Raw genomic sequence first — 14966 nt, forward strand, 5'->3', positions numbered from 1 at the left:
CACAAACAAAAATAGGAGTCTTTAGATGAACATGACATATCTTTCGATAACTTAAACCAAATAATTCCCTTATTATCTAGCGAAACTCGAAAAATAAATAATTACACCTCCGCTATGTCTCTTTGCATTTTTATTAAACTTTGGACGAGGACAATTAAAATATTCGTAGCCATTTATATCTATATTTGTCATGTTAGAGTTCCAGGTTTCACTGAACAATAGGATATCATAATTTGAAATAAAGTTTATAAATTCATTCTCTCGTAATTTGGATTTGATGCCTTGGACATTCCATAGCAAAAAGGATAACTGTGTGACGTCACGCCCCTAATTGTAACCTGCACTTGATACGTTCTCTGTAGTAAACATTTTGTTATTGATGTAAAGTTTGTCATATGACAAGTATGCCTTTTTCCCATCTTCTTTAGCTTTGATTAATGTTGGAATAAGCATTTTTCGTCGATCTTGAATGATTTTCGGATACTGCTCGCTAACTCGGATTTTCGGACGTTGAACATGATAACTGTTATTTGTACTATTATTCTCTCCCGTGGAATTTTCGTCAGATTTTCCTTTTCCAAATGATTGGTTAAATTCATGTGACAATTGTTTTACGAGTAATTTATCCGGGTAATGATTAAATTTCACCACAATCGGACGACTTTTGCCTATTTCGTATTTATATCCGAGGCGATGAGCGCGTTCAATTTTGATAGCCACATGGGCTTCTGGAATCTTAAGAGAGTTTGAAAGGAAGTCCAATATGAGTTTTGTACAATTTTCAGTTCTTCTATCGTCTGGTGTTTTGCCCTCCTCAAACCCAAAAAATAACAGATTATCTCTCATCGATCTGGATTGTAGATCTGTGACATCCTCAGATACAGATTTTAAGGCGCTAAGATCCTTATTCAGTGAGGCTATCCTCGACCTTTCTTCCTTTAAAGCTTTCTCGAGCTCAGAATTTTTTTTCTGCAGTTCATCACAAATTTGTGAGTCAAAGGCTTTGCTTTTTTCTATATCATTCATTTTGGAATCCGACTCACGGGCCGTTGCTTCAAGGAAAGTAACTCTTGTATCCAATGAAGTCATTTTACTGGTTATGACAGATATTTGCTGTTCGATTGAATCCAGTTTGCTTAAGCGATTATCCATTGATGTGAGCCGATCTACCACAAACTGCTGGAAACCTTCATTGGACTGAAAACCCGTCTGGGATGGGTGCTGATTTTGTGGTGAATTTTGTGTTGATTGTAGTACATTTGTTGGGTTATTGTAGTATGTCTGGGGTTGATGTGGCGGAGGGGTATAAAAGGTATTCATCGGAGTCTGGTAATTGTTCAAATTAGACATGTTTGACATATTTATAGGCTGCACATATCCATTTAGTAAGGAAATTCAAAAATCAGTTATTTATAAGCGACATGCACAATTCACATTCAGGAGTGCAGAGGCGAAGTTGTCACATCAAATATGTTGCCCTATAAAAATGAATAATTTTAATGATTTTCAAAAGGAAGTATATTTTAAGATAAAAGCGTATTTAAATTTTCATGTGTTGGCTGACGATACCCTGGAACTATCTTCGAGATCGGATTTTGACATTGAATGAACGTTTTGTTATTAAATTAAAAACTATTTTTTCTTTTTGTACCAGGTCTATTGTGTTTATTAATTACTGCACGGTTCATGTAAGAATCTCTTGGACAATTAAGATATGTTTTCATGACTTTGCTCATTGAAAGGCATAACCAACTAGGATAGTGTTAAATATTAAGATAGCATGCATTACTGAAATCGCTCGTGGAATTTTAAAAATCCTTTCTTAAAAAATTCATTATTTTCTTTTATGTTTTGCTATTCTTTAGATCATAGAACAAAGAAATCATTTCTTTCTCAACAAGCAGCTTGCACTATAATATGATTGGACATTGTTAAGGAAGTACACATGACTTTAAACCTCGGAAAACGAATAGCATTACTTATATCTCTTTTAATGAGTCTGGGACGAATAAAAAGTGAGGAACACAAAACTTCAATTAAATGCCAACATTTTAAAGTTGCACTTCTCTAGATGAGCCAAAATATTTTAAGAAAATCAATATTGAGAAAAATGTACTACCATTTTAGGAAAGGTAATAATATTCAAGATCCAAGTTAAATTGTTCATGTAATGTGCGGTTTAAAACTGATATTGCGGTATTTTATGACCATATTTCTACTCCGTTACTAACGCAATAAGGGCTGTTTTTCAAATGTTGACCACATTTTGGTAATTGTCTTGGATTATAAGTGCCGGATTGTAATATGTAAATTACTTTATTTGTTCACCTCACAATATTTTACTTTTAAATACATTTCTAAAATGTTCATGAAAATTGACATTAATCTCGAGCCGTGCTACTTTAACACTTCGTTCATTGTACACCCATCCATGTTTGTGGTCTTTTTTCTTATTTTCCTCTCTCATTGTACGCCGATTTACTTTGAAATTCCTTTCTGTTCGTTGTCTGTCCTGCTGTATAAATACCCAATGGTTCTGTGTTGGTGGCAGGAGCGAGGGGCTGCGTCTAGTTTATTTTGCTTTCCCTTGTACATAATTCTTTTCATATTGTTTCCAAAAATACTTCACTTATATTTTGTATTTCAAACTATAAGACAGCTTTCACTTTAGATACTTTTATAAAAATGTAATCAAAGTAATCGATCAAACAGTACTGAATTGGTTAACAACACATTATCCGTTACCGATGAAAATTATTCAAAAAAATGAATTTACTTGTTAGTTCGATACGATATTTATATAAGCACACACATTCTTACGTTTGATTATGTTCTTCATGAAATATTTTTGAGAGTTTGAATCAGGGATTGATAGCGGTTGGGATTGCTTCCGGAATACTCCATTCGCTCTGAATTTTCAGAGTTAGTTTTGGTGTTTAGTAATTACATAGTACATTAAACGTTCAAGGTGTTTTATAAATTGATTGTAATCAAATAAATATTTTTTTATGTTTTCATGTTCTTGAAATATTTTGTTGGTCTATTAGAAGCTATGCATTCGGTAAAACTAAAAAAGAAAGACAAATTTGAAAACAAGTCTGATAAAGAGAACATCCCTTAACTGAAAAAAAAAGATAATGTATAAGTTATTGACACTGTTTTTAGCTTTTTCCTGATAGATGATGAAATTTCAAATTTACTAATTTTGGTTCAAATAGGACAACACCTATAAAAATGGTTTATTTTTTTTATTAAAGTTAACCCATTTTAACTATCATTTGTAAAACATCTATTAAAAACCTAAATTAGATTACATTGATGTGTACACAGCAATCCAAATTCAATTCATTTTCAATTATTGTTCAGATAACGGGTTGTTCATTGTTAAAGTGAACTTGTCCATAGCGGGTCTGTAAAAAAAAGATTTTCAAAGTTTTTTTTCTATGCGTTATAACAAGCCACTGGCTGAGTATAAATGTATATTATCACCTTTATTTAGCATGTAGTAACTTGTGTTTGAACAAAATGTTATGACTATTCTTAAAAATGTCCATACTAAACATTTTACAAATTAATCAATATTTTTCAAGCAATATTGTTATAAGAATATCCGAATTATAGATTTGTACGGAGCTCATCAATATTTGGAATAAAAACAGTATTATAAAAAGGCGCCCATGGTAGAGCAATTAACTCTAACAAGTAAATGACACAATGAATCTACAGTGTCTTTTTTAATATTATTCCTTGCTGATTCATCATCATTGATCTTTACGATCAATTAGTTCATAAAAAGGGAATTTGATAATACTTTAGCCTTAATTAAAATAATAATTCAATACCTACGCGCTTTTAAAGCGACGAGAAAGTAAATATTGACATTAAATAGTTGTTTTCAATGTGAGTTTTGAAACTTGATTAATGGAATAATAGACTATTCAATTGATTCGCATGGAAAAAATATACCTTTGTCAAATTGCAAATTGTTTGACAACGTTATCAATACACTCCCAAACTGTAAAGAAAGAGACAAGTTGAATTCATGTTTATTCGAATTTACATTACATAAAACACATTAATAATTAACATTTAGTAGATACGTTTCTATAGTTATTGATTTATTATATTGCTTTTCACTAAACATATTCATTTGCTGCAAGTCATTAAAACAAACATTATTTGATCTGTCTACTATAGAAAATATATTAAAAAACTAAAACGGCATTTTAACAAAGAAAAATGGAAATGATAGTGTATATACATTCAAACACTCTTTATTTATTTTTAAATTACCATTAAAATTATGCAATTTACGGTTGGGAGGGATTGATTATATAATAAGCGAATACATAATTTGGTGTCTGGCGGTTACGAGCATCAAATAGTGTTTGTCTACCTTTGAGGAACAGATACGTGTTTGTTTTAAATCAAGTATGATTCTCATTTTTCTTGCGATTAATTACTGCTTTTCAGGAGTGCTTACTTTGGAACAATATGTAACATCTTCATTCGAGATAGAAAAAGTATCTTTGATTCCTCAAGAAAGTGTAACAACAATTATCCAAAATAAACAGTCATTGATTTCGTGCAGTTATCATTGTCATCAGCTTGCAATGTTATCGTTCTTCTTCATTGAGAGTAATTCAACTTGCTTTTGTAGCTCTGGGGTTGATAATAACATTGACAAAAATGACAACGCTGGAATTGTCCATGGAATAAGCACACAAAAGGTGTCGACATCATATATACAAGTAAGCATACTTAACAATTTTATCTGAAAAATGTATAACTGTCAACTTAATCTAGTTTTGTAGGAGACGGTCAATAATTTTAAAAAAAAGGGGTCTTAAATAAAAAAAATATCTTATAAAAAATCATTCCAAGTTTTACTTACATGTCATTTTCTTATTACGTGGTTTCATCATAATATATTCACATTTTAAATAAATGACAGTAATATAATATTTTATTAGCATTTCAACTTATTTATACTAATTTAACAATTATTTAATACAATTGAATAATTTATATTACAATGTAATTTAATTGTATAGATTATGTCTCATAGTAGAAAAACTATTAAGCACATAGAAGAACAGTAATGAGAATTTACTATAACCACCACTTTGTTGAGGTCTGGGTATATACAATTGTTTTCTAGTATACTTTGCATATTATTTTCTATTTCAATTTAGTAATATGCTTTCAAAACATATAGCACACACGCGCTCGCACACACATACACATCAGATAAATATAATACAATTTATCACTTTTTTGACTTGATATCTATATACCCGACATTTGGTTAAATGGATAAAAAGGTTATTCAAATTCACTATTTTGATTATCATTGAGTAATAATGTGGAATTGATCTGTTTATAGGATTACGCATAATTTCCCAATGGAATTTCGATTTGGAGTTATCGGTTCATGTTTTTTTCAGTAACTTAGAGAATAAATTCCTCATAAGTTACGTTTTGTACTAGTCTAAGAATGACAATTCAAGTTTTTAAACTAAATGTGTCTATATATGTTTGTGAGGCTATACATTGTTTCGACAAGTCAATCACGTGACTATTATGGTTAAACAAACATACTGTTTTCAGTTGAAAATACTACAATTTACTGTAGAGAATGCAGGAATACACTAACCTTGACCACATTACTTACTGATAAGCCCGAGTGTAAGATAACATTACCATTATATTGCCATGTTGAAATTATCCTTATATTGTAAATGCAATTTAATCTACTGTAACAGTTATGGCTTATTATATTAAGTGTTAATAGCCATTATATCGACAGTTGTTTTATTGTTGTTTATTGTGTTGTTTTTTTTTCTTCTTTTTTGGGAAAAAATGTGGGTTAAATTATAAAAGTAAAAGAAGAGAAAAAAATAAAGGCTTTATAAGATTTAATTTGCCTATAAAAATGAACATGAAGCATCTTATTGACAATATAGTCAGGACATAAAATAACGTGTACAAAATAGGTTACACAAGGTAAATCCTTTTTGTAGTTACATCAGTGTATATCAGAGTGAAGATTGTAGCTATGTTTCTTGTTATTATAATACAGGTATATTGGCAAATCCTTCAAACATATTATGCCTAGATAATTAACGAATATACAAAAAGTGTGATTTCTTAGAAAGTAATGTTAGAAACAGTCATTTTTATCTAAAAAGCACACAAAAACTATTACTGCCAGATGACCGGTCAGAAGGTTATATCTGATCAAGTTCTTATAGCTACAATAAATCTAAAACTTTCTGCATTTAACCTTATAAGTGTTTCTACTTTAAGGTAGACCATGGGTAATGGGCACCATAAGGAACTGTAAAATTGACAACATAGGACAGTTATATGTCTTCATTGTCACCTGTATGCAAAATTTAAATAAAATTTACCGTGTGGTTTATGAGTTATGGATATATTTCTGAACTAAGACTTTGCCATTAGAAGGGCTTATTTTCAGAAATGAGGAAACTGTAAATAATCTGTAATATCATCATTATAAAAAATGTTTCTCTATTGCTCATTGTTAAGAAACAAATAACAACATTCAGGTAACACATTACACAAGCAAAATGTTTGTTTCTAAACAAAATGTTCTTAATACGTATAATAATGTTACCCTACCCCACCCACTTTTAACACTAATTTTACCATTTCCCTATCTAAAATGCCTTATTCAAAATATCCCTAAAATTTATCGAAATGAGGGTCTGTTTTCAAAGTTTGCCTAAATTTTCACAAAGGTATATTAGTTGATCATGCGAAATATAAAATACTTTTACCGTGTAGTTTTTATTTTATCGAACTTTGAAAATATCTGGTATCATATTTGCTATAAATTTTGGCATTATTTAGCAAAAAAAATACCTAAAATAATTATATAATTTAAATCAAACTTTTTTCTTCCATAAGGGATCAGAGAGATACATAAATAATGTTAAAAAGAAAAAAAGAAAGAAAAAAAATTGCCCCTTCTGGGGATTGAACCCACGCCCCTCAATTTCAATGTAGTTTACAAGCGATTCTAGCCTATTTGAATACTCTTCAAAGTGGAGGTAATGCATTACCCATGGTCTACCTTAATATATTATGCACATATCTTTCACATTGTTTCCTAAATTTATATTAGTCATTTTATTTTAAAATAAAATAAAAAAGTAACAAAGATCCATATTTTAAACATTTTGGTAAAGGTTGATAGTGGTGGCCATTCATTTGTTGATTATTTAATCCAAGCTTCAATTGCATTGGTGTAAGTAAAACTTTTTAACAAAATGTTGATATATATTATATGTACAGACAATGCTATGAGTGCAAGTAGGACTAATAGAAATAATGAAACGCCGTCCGGTCAGCTCAAGGTTTAGAGCGTTGTGAATCAGGCAACCCGGGTTTTTTCCCCGAATAATGCAGGTCCCTATCTTTGTAATCGGTCATGAATTCCTTTTCGATCATTCGCCTTTTACCTCTGCTCTAGCACGTACAGAAGTAATCAGTTTCTTGAAAAACAAACCACTTTGAAAACTGCTTGACAGACTACCCAGGAACGGTGCGGTGGCTAAATTGTGTTATGGTTAATTAAATGTACATAACTATCGTGTTCCGGAACGTAAACTACCAACACCAAATTACTAATTACAAAAACAAATAAGTTGAAAACCTAATATAAACCTAACGTCAAACCATTTCAAATTAAGTTTTGGATTAAAATTAAGAAATGATTCCGTTAAAAAAGTATGAGTGCAGCTGTAGTTCACTTGAATCTCGGTATGTGCTTTATCGCCTTCCACGGATGATTCTGTGCAGTCTCTTCGCTTTTATGTTGATACCCTTATATTAGATTATGTTGTCCAGGAAAGCACTGTTAGATACTGCAGACACTGCAAGTTTCATGCTTATTAGTAGTCTTTATGTATTCTATTTTTAGGAAAGATTCTGAATAAATTTTATTGCTATGCACATTTTTAATAACTTTGTAGGTTAGGATCATCTGATTCTTTCTAAAGATAAAATGTTTTTATTTGAATTTATTAGTGTAACATTGTTGATATTTAACTTTTACAGGAATTCTTATAAAGAAATGTCATGTTTTCGTGTATAAAATGTACTATTATATATGTTTAAAGTTTTATTCACTTCTTTCTGTGTCTCTTCTATGAGTAATTTATGACTTTTTGCTAGTAAAGAACCATACTATTGTTGACTACAAGTTTGTAGCAATATTAAATGTGGACAGTGGGTATGTTAACCTACTATAGGTCACGTTACTCCATTTATCGTTACAGTGTATCAAGGTTATATGATTTGCGCTTAACGGAGTTTATTATTAAAACAAAACACAATAGAAGAGAAGATAAAATATAACTCAATAATGTTGAGAATAAGTAAATGAAATCGTTTAGTCCTATTTAACATTTTTGTAAGAAATCAGTAATTGCACCTAACGTTTCTTTAATTTCGTTGCTCCACGTGATAAGGAAAAAATTAAATTAACTTCATCTAGCAACATCTATGACATCAGTTGATTTTATAATCCAAAACTCATATTCAGCTAATTATGATTGATGAAAAAATATACATTTAGGTGAATATAAATCTGTTTAATTCTTCTTATATCATCAATGTACTGTAAAATATGAAAATATTCCTATTTAGATGATGCAAAAATAACGAACGAAAAACACAATTTGATGATGTGGTAAAAATATATCAATTAATGTTATTTTAACATTTGATGCGAATATATCTTGAATATATTATATTTCAATGCCTTTTTACAGGAAGGCGGTCAAAAAGTAAAAGGAATACACAAACAACCAGAGCCGATTGACTGCCTAGCTCTTTTTCAACAAGGATATACCGAAAACGGGTTGTATGTGATCAAGCCAGATGTAAGTTCTAATATCACTGATGCATGGTGTGATATGACCAATGGTGGCTGGACGGTTATACAACGTCGACAAGACGGATCTGAAGATTTCTATAGAAATTGGGAAGAATACAAACGTGGATTCGGAAACAGAACTGGCGAATATTGGCTTGGCTTAGAAAGTATTTACTATCTAACAAGAAGCAGTAGTTCACTACATATATACCTTGAGACATTTATGAATGACAATGTTGATCCAGTGTCTGCTTTTGCTGAATATTCGACCTTCAGAATTAATGACGAAAATGATAAATACCGATTGATAGTCGCAGGGTATAACGGCTCCTGTGGTGACTCAATGTCGCATCAGAACGATTGCCAGTTTACAACTATAGACAGTGATAACGACAATTATAACACAAACTGTGCAGTAACATATGGTGGAGCTTGGTGGCACAAAGCATGCCATAGGTCGAATCTAAATGGATTATACCTAGACGGAGCGGATACTGAGTTTGGTCTAGGCATAAATTGGTACACATGCTGGGGACATTATTACTCTCTAAAGGAAACTGAAATGAAGATCAGAAGAAATATTTAAATCAATTGGTCAATTTATTTGGATAATCCATTTATATTGAACATATTTTACTTCTTTCATAAAAACTATACATCTTACAGGAAAGATGAGCATTTTCCAACTGGTGATTTGTAAATAGATAAAACATGAAAACTAACGGGACTACATCAATCACGAACTATTCAGAGTATATTTGATAAAGCTATTTTAACGTCGACGGTTCAACCTATGTGTGGCAAAACATGACAACATAGCTGCTGATCAGTTTGGCTATTTATTTATGATATTTGTGTTTCACCTTTACTAGAACCATCTACGGAATAGTCATTAGATATATAATAAGGACTAATTAAAACAACAATTTTCATCAAACGAATCAGAAATCAAAACATATTTGCATGAAGAATATTTAGGAAATTATGATCTTAAGAATTAGCAACTAATGAGTTGGGCAAAGGTTAAAAACATGGAATATTAGACGAACTAGTTTAAATTCTTTGTTGAAAACATTTATATTTCTAACTAGGACCTTTTTAGGAAAATATAGCAGTTAAAATATACACTGAATACTTATGTAGTGAATAATATTTCGTGGTGTGTTTATATACAGGGAATTTTATTTTTCTAGTTATCTAATCAACAAGTAAGTGACATATCTATCACATGTTGAAAATAAACTTTTCCCAAAACATTGCCTTTTAAATATATGTTTTTTTTTCCAAAAATATAATGACGTTTTAAACAATGTTTATTTCATTGGTCTGGGCTCTTCTCCGTATAAATACAGATAAAAATTAAATGACCTTTAATGTGTGGTGTTGGGGTGCGTTCATTGAACGCCGCCTTTCCTTATCATATTCTACACATTATTACAGACCTTTGGGTATTGTGAATACGTAAAACAATCATTCTTAGGTGTTCCAAAAGGAATAGAAGATCTGACGTGATCAAAGTGTGTTTCCTGAAAATAAGGGACACATAAAAGTTAGGATAAACATTTTACTTTCCTTCAAACTTGGACGAGAATAAAACACAATTTATATTAAAAAAACACAGCTCTTACATTTTGCGAAATAGTAGGCTTCTTGTTACGTTGTATCTTTCACTTAATTCACTTTGCCGTCAGACATTCACTGATCGCTGAATTTAACTTTCAATTAATTTACGACTTACAAAATGGTTTAGCACAAAAGGGAATTATTTCGATTCAAAATAATTATTATAATGCAACCCTTGCCACATAAATCCTTCTCTCCCTGTACCTTTTTCTTCTTTCTTGTTCTATAAATTCCTGAAAACACAATTCAATGCTGCAAATCTAATTATTCGTAATTACCCTTATTGCTTTGTCATTTTGTACAATGACTGGTTCATCCTTCACTTAATCATGTCCTCGTTCACCCTTTTGGTTCATTTAAGTTTGGTGCCCTACTTGGAATTTTGAAGATGTGGCTTTGGATATGTCGGGGGTTTCATGCTGTGTACGTTACATTTGCCTTGTTTGATCTTTCTTACTTTTTCAAACATTTAAGAACTATTTTCTTTTCAGATGATATAATATTTTGTTTTCTTTTGCTTTATTCCACATGATACTCAAACCTTTATATGTTATGCATGATTTAAAACAACACCAACACTGCAACTTTACTGGTGGACGGATATCTTCAGGTCCATTTCTTGCTTTTTTGTTCATGGAATCAGCGACGTTCCGTGTGCTAGCTGCTAGAATGAAATGATATAAGTTGTCCTGCAGTGAGGGGAAAACTTTAACAACCTTACCTATTCGCTCATTCGGTGATGTTGATACACGTAACCAGATATTATAGTCAATTTTAATGATGGCAATCGTGAACGCGGATATTGACCTAAGTCTGAAATATTGTTCTACTTCTTTGCGACTTCAGTTTTGCTTGTCTGGACAATCATTTGATGCAATCTATTAGGATAATAATTATTTTAGGAATTTCCGAATGGTTTATTTCTAAACTTTAAAAAAACGGACTGAAAATAAATTATGGTTTATGTCTACTTCATAAGAAAACATCCGTCATAATCGAAGATCACGCTTAAGTCTATTACATGTATAAATTGAATGAATATGACACTGGACGATTATGTAAAATCTTCACAATTCGTAGAAATAAGGGTTCCTAAAAGGTTGATTGTTTAAAGTTGGTACAAGTTTATAAAATCACATTATTGGAAGATATACTTTTACGGGTATATTCTGGAAATTGTGATTATTTTAAAAAAGGAAAAAAGGAAAACAAAGGATCTTCTTAAACCTAAAAGTGCTTACGAGAGATTTTTCACGTTCACTTAGCACAGGTGCATGCACTGAACAATCAACAAAAGTAAGAAATCAGACATTTATTGGCGGCAAAAAATAACTTGATGGAAGCGTAAATATGATGAAACGTTCAAATTAAACCTGTATAGTACTTTTGAAAACATGAAACCATAAGAAGGATTGCTCGTAAGCAGCTGAAACAATAACTTATAATAACAACAAATATATAAATAAATAAATGGGGCGTCCGTGGCCGAGTGGTTAAGGGCGTTGACTTCAAACCACTTGCCCCTCACCTCTGTGAGTTCGAATCCCGACAGGGACTTTGGATTCTTTCATGTGAGGAAGCTATCCAGCTAGCTTACGGAACGTCGGTGGTTCTACTCAGGTACCCGTTCGTGCCTGAAATAATGCACGGAAGGGCACCTGAGGTCTTCCTCCACCAGTAAAGCTGGAACGTTGCGATATGACCTATACTGTGTCGATGTGACGTAAAACCCAAAACAAACAAAAAATAAATAAATAAATGCAAAGACTTTGCTTGATAGAGTCTGGCCGAAATGCATATAACTCAAACAGAAACCATTTAAGTTAAAGCATTGTATAAAGTTTGTTATTACTTTTATTTAAATTAACAATGGTATTTATATTATCTAGCTAACAATATTCAGTGGGGCACATGCCCATCAAGACGCTTAATATTGTCTTATTAATACATTGGTATATATTCAATTATTTCTTGAAATTAGCATCGTTTAATGTTAATAGTAAAAACTAAACAATACCACTACTTTTTTAAATATCTTTAACGAGTTTGTTCAAATATCATTTGTTCAAATATCATACACTTACAATGGCTTAAATGCTATCTGTCCCTTGTATGATTTCAGTGCTTCAGTGATTTGTCAATGAAAAAACTTTCGTTATAAATCTTCTGAAACAAATCTAATGTACTTAATATTCAACATTAGATAACTGTTGTTTAACATACGAATCAAAAATTGTTTCCGCTAGATGAAAAAAGCAAAATTAATTTGAAGTCATATTGATAACTTTTGAGAAATAAGATAAGGAAATACATCTGCGTAATGTTTTAAGCTATTTAATAAATTCACTGTTGCGATTTAATTAAAATTGCTAAATGGCATTTCAAAGGAACAGAGCATCAATCAGTTGTTTGAAAAGAATTGATGTAAATGATGATATGCTAAGTTTGTTGTGGAGGATTAAACCCAGGTCTTTCTCAATAGCATACGTCAAGCATATTTTTATAGTGATCATATAGAGTTGTTGCAAGTTATCGGCGTCTGCAAACTAGACAGATTAGATGTTTATCAGATGTTGATCAGATCAGATTTTTATCTACAATTCATTGAAGTTTGTTGGTTTAAATCTAGATTGCGTAATCAAAATAATTCAAAGATAAATAGTTTACAAAATAGCTTTTTTTTCAAACAAATGTGCTCCTTATTTTACGTGTACGAAGATATATTTCAGGTACCTGTAGTACTATGACTTTTGAGAATCAATCATAAGATTATGTATAAAACTTAATTTGTACAGGTTTAAAACTTAATAAAAAATAATAAATGTTTTTACCCGGTAGTAACAAACATTTTCAAGTGAATGGAATATGAAATCGATCGAATTTTAAATTAAAGAATCTATTTTTTGGCAGTAAATACTAGTAGTTGGTTTTTGTTTATTTTTATGAAAAAAGAAACCAGATAATTTCATGTCACGAGAAATTGCAAAATAAGAAATCAGAACAACAACATAAAATGGTGTACAACAATATACCACTAGGCATCAGCACTTACACTTTGGCACAATGACCAACTTCAACAGCTATGAGGTTGCCCTTGTGTGTGTGTGTTGGAGGGGGGGGGTATTTTTTCTAAAAATCTATTCATCTAAATCTCAAAAATGCTAAAGCATCTGTCTAACACAGTCTTTAGGTCATATGGCGCCGAATAAGGATCTACGATTTTAGCCAAATGTACAAAATAAGAGCAACACCAGGAGTCAAAACCACTAAGAGATGCATGCACTCCGATAATTCGAACCCATTTAGTCGCTTCTCAATAACGCAGAATTAAACGGGTCCTGCTTTTCTGACGCCTCTTCCAGAGAGTTTGTTTTGTCTGGCAAACGTTTTGGTTTGAATTTGAATGACAAAAAAATGGATACTAAATAAGATATAAGATGAACATCTACTGCACTGAAGACGCGGGTTATTTAAAATTCAAAGTTATATGTTAACCGTGAGTATTTGCCAAAAATCTTACATACTAGTAACATATCACTTCACATTGGTACTATTGTTGGCTGATCTTTTAGGTATGTTGCCAATCCAAAAGTTTTATAATTAGCTTATCAATATTGTGTACATGTTCAAATTCCGATTAAAAAAGGGTTAACCAAAGCACTCATATTGTAAGAAACCCTGTCGATAAATTTGCCTTCAACAAATTCAATATTCCGTGACGTGAGAGCAAAACATACGGTACTATATCTTTTCCGAGACAGATATTTTCTTGTCTTCTTTATGTAAAGAGTGATGTCTTTTAAACTAAGAAAACAAGATACAGATACATACTCTATTCAGATGCAAGTAAAAAAAAAACACAAATAAAGATCAACAAGGCAAAAAAAAGCCTGAAATGGCGGTGTTTTGAAACAAACTGAAAAATGGTTGTTTAATAATGAACCTATTGAAGTTGTTCCATTTTACAAATATTTAGGTGTATTTTTCACACCAAAGTTAGTATGGTCCAAAACACAAGAGATGCTTGCACTACAAGGACTAAAAGCTTCTGCTTGTATATTCAATTTTCAAAGACAATTTGGTCACATTGATCCTATTGATATGTTCAAAATTTTTGATTCAATGGTAAAACCTATACTGTGTTATGCGTCAGAAATCTGGGGTCATAATTATGTTGATAAGATTGAATCTGTACAAGTTAAATTCTGTAAACAATATTGTAACTTGTCACAAAATACAACAAGCTATTTTGCTCTTGGTGAATGTGGAAGATTACCTCTCTGTACTATCTATATGACAAATTGTGTTAAATACTGGTTAAAACTGACACGTATGGGAGATCATAGGTACCCAAAACATTGTTATTTGATGTTAAAACGACTACACGAATCTGGACGGAAAACATGGGCTGGCAACATTAAAGAAATGCTTTTTCAAT

General features: G+C 31.3%; 2 protein-coding genes across 2 annotated transcripts; one reads left to right on the forward strand and one right to left on the reverse strand.

The window, feature by feature from the left end:
* Nucleotides 1-327: 327 nt before the first annotated feature.
* LOC132741129 (uncharacterized) lies at nucleotides 328-1350 on the reverse strand. The gene has a single exon (XM_060729222.1). It carries the CDS (start codon nucleotides 1348-1350, stop codon nucleotides 328-330), a length of 1023 nt encoding a protein of 340 aa, XP_060585205.1.
* Nucleotides 1351-4247: 2897 nt separating this feature from the next.
* LOC132741125 (microfibril-associated glycoprotein 4-like) lies at nucleotides 4248-9850 on the forward strand. Its single transcript, XM_060729218.1, has 2 exons — nucleotides 4248-4751; nucleotides 8802-9850. Exons 1-2 carry the CDS (start codon nucleotides 4434-4436, stop codon nucleotides 9489-9491), a joined length of 1008 nt encoding a protein of 335 aa, XP_060585201.1. The 5' UTR covers nucleotides 4248-4433; the 3' UTR covers nucleotides 9492-9850.
* The last annotated feature ends 5116 nt before the right edge of the window (nucleotides 9851-14966 follow it).

This window comes from Ruditapes philippinarum, unplaced genomic scaffold (assembly GCF_026571515.1).
Source record: "Ruditapes philippinarum isolate M1 unplaced genomic scaffold, ASM2657151v2 ctg3386_1_1_1_1, whole genome shotgun sequence".
Taxonomy (NCBI): domain Eukaryota; kingdom Metazoa; phylum Mollusca; class Bivalvia; order Venerida; family Veneridae; genus Ruditapes; species Ruditapes philippinarum.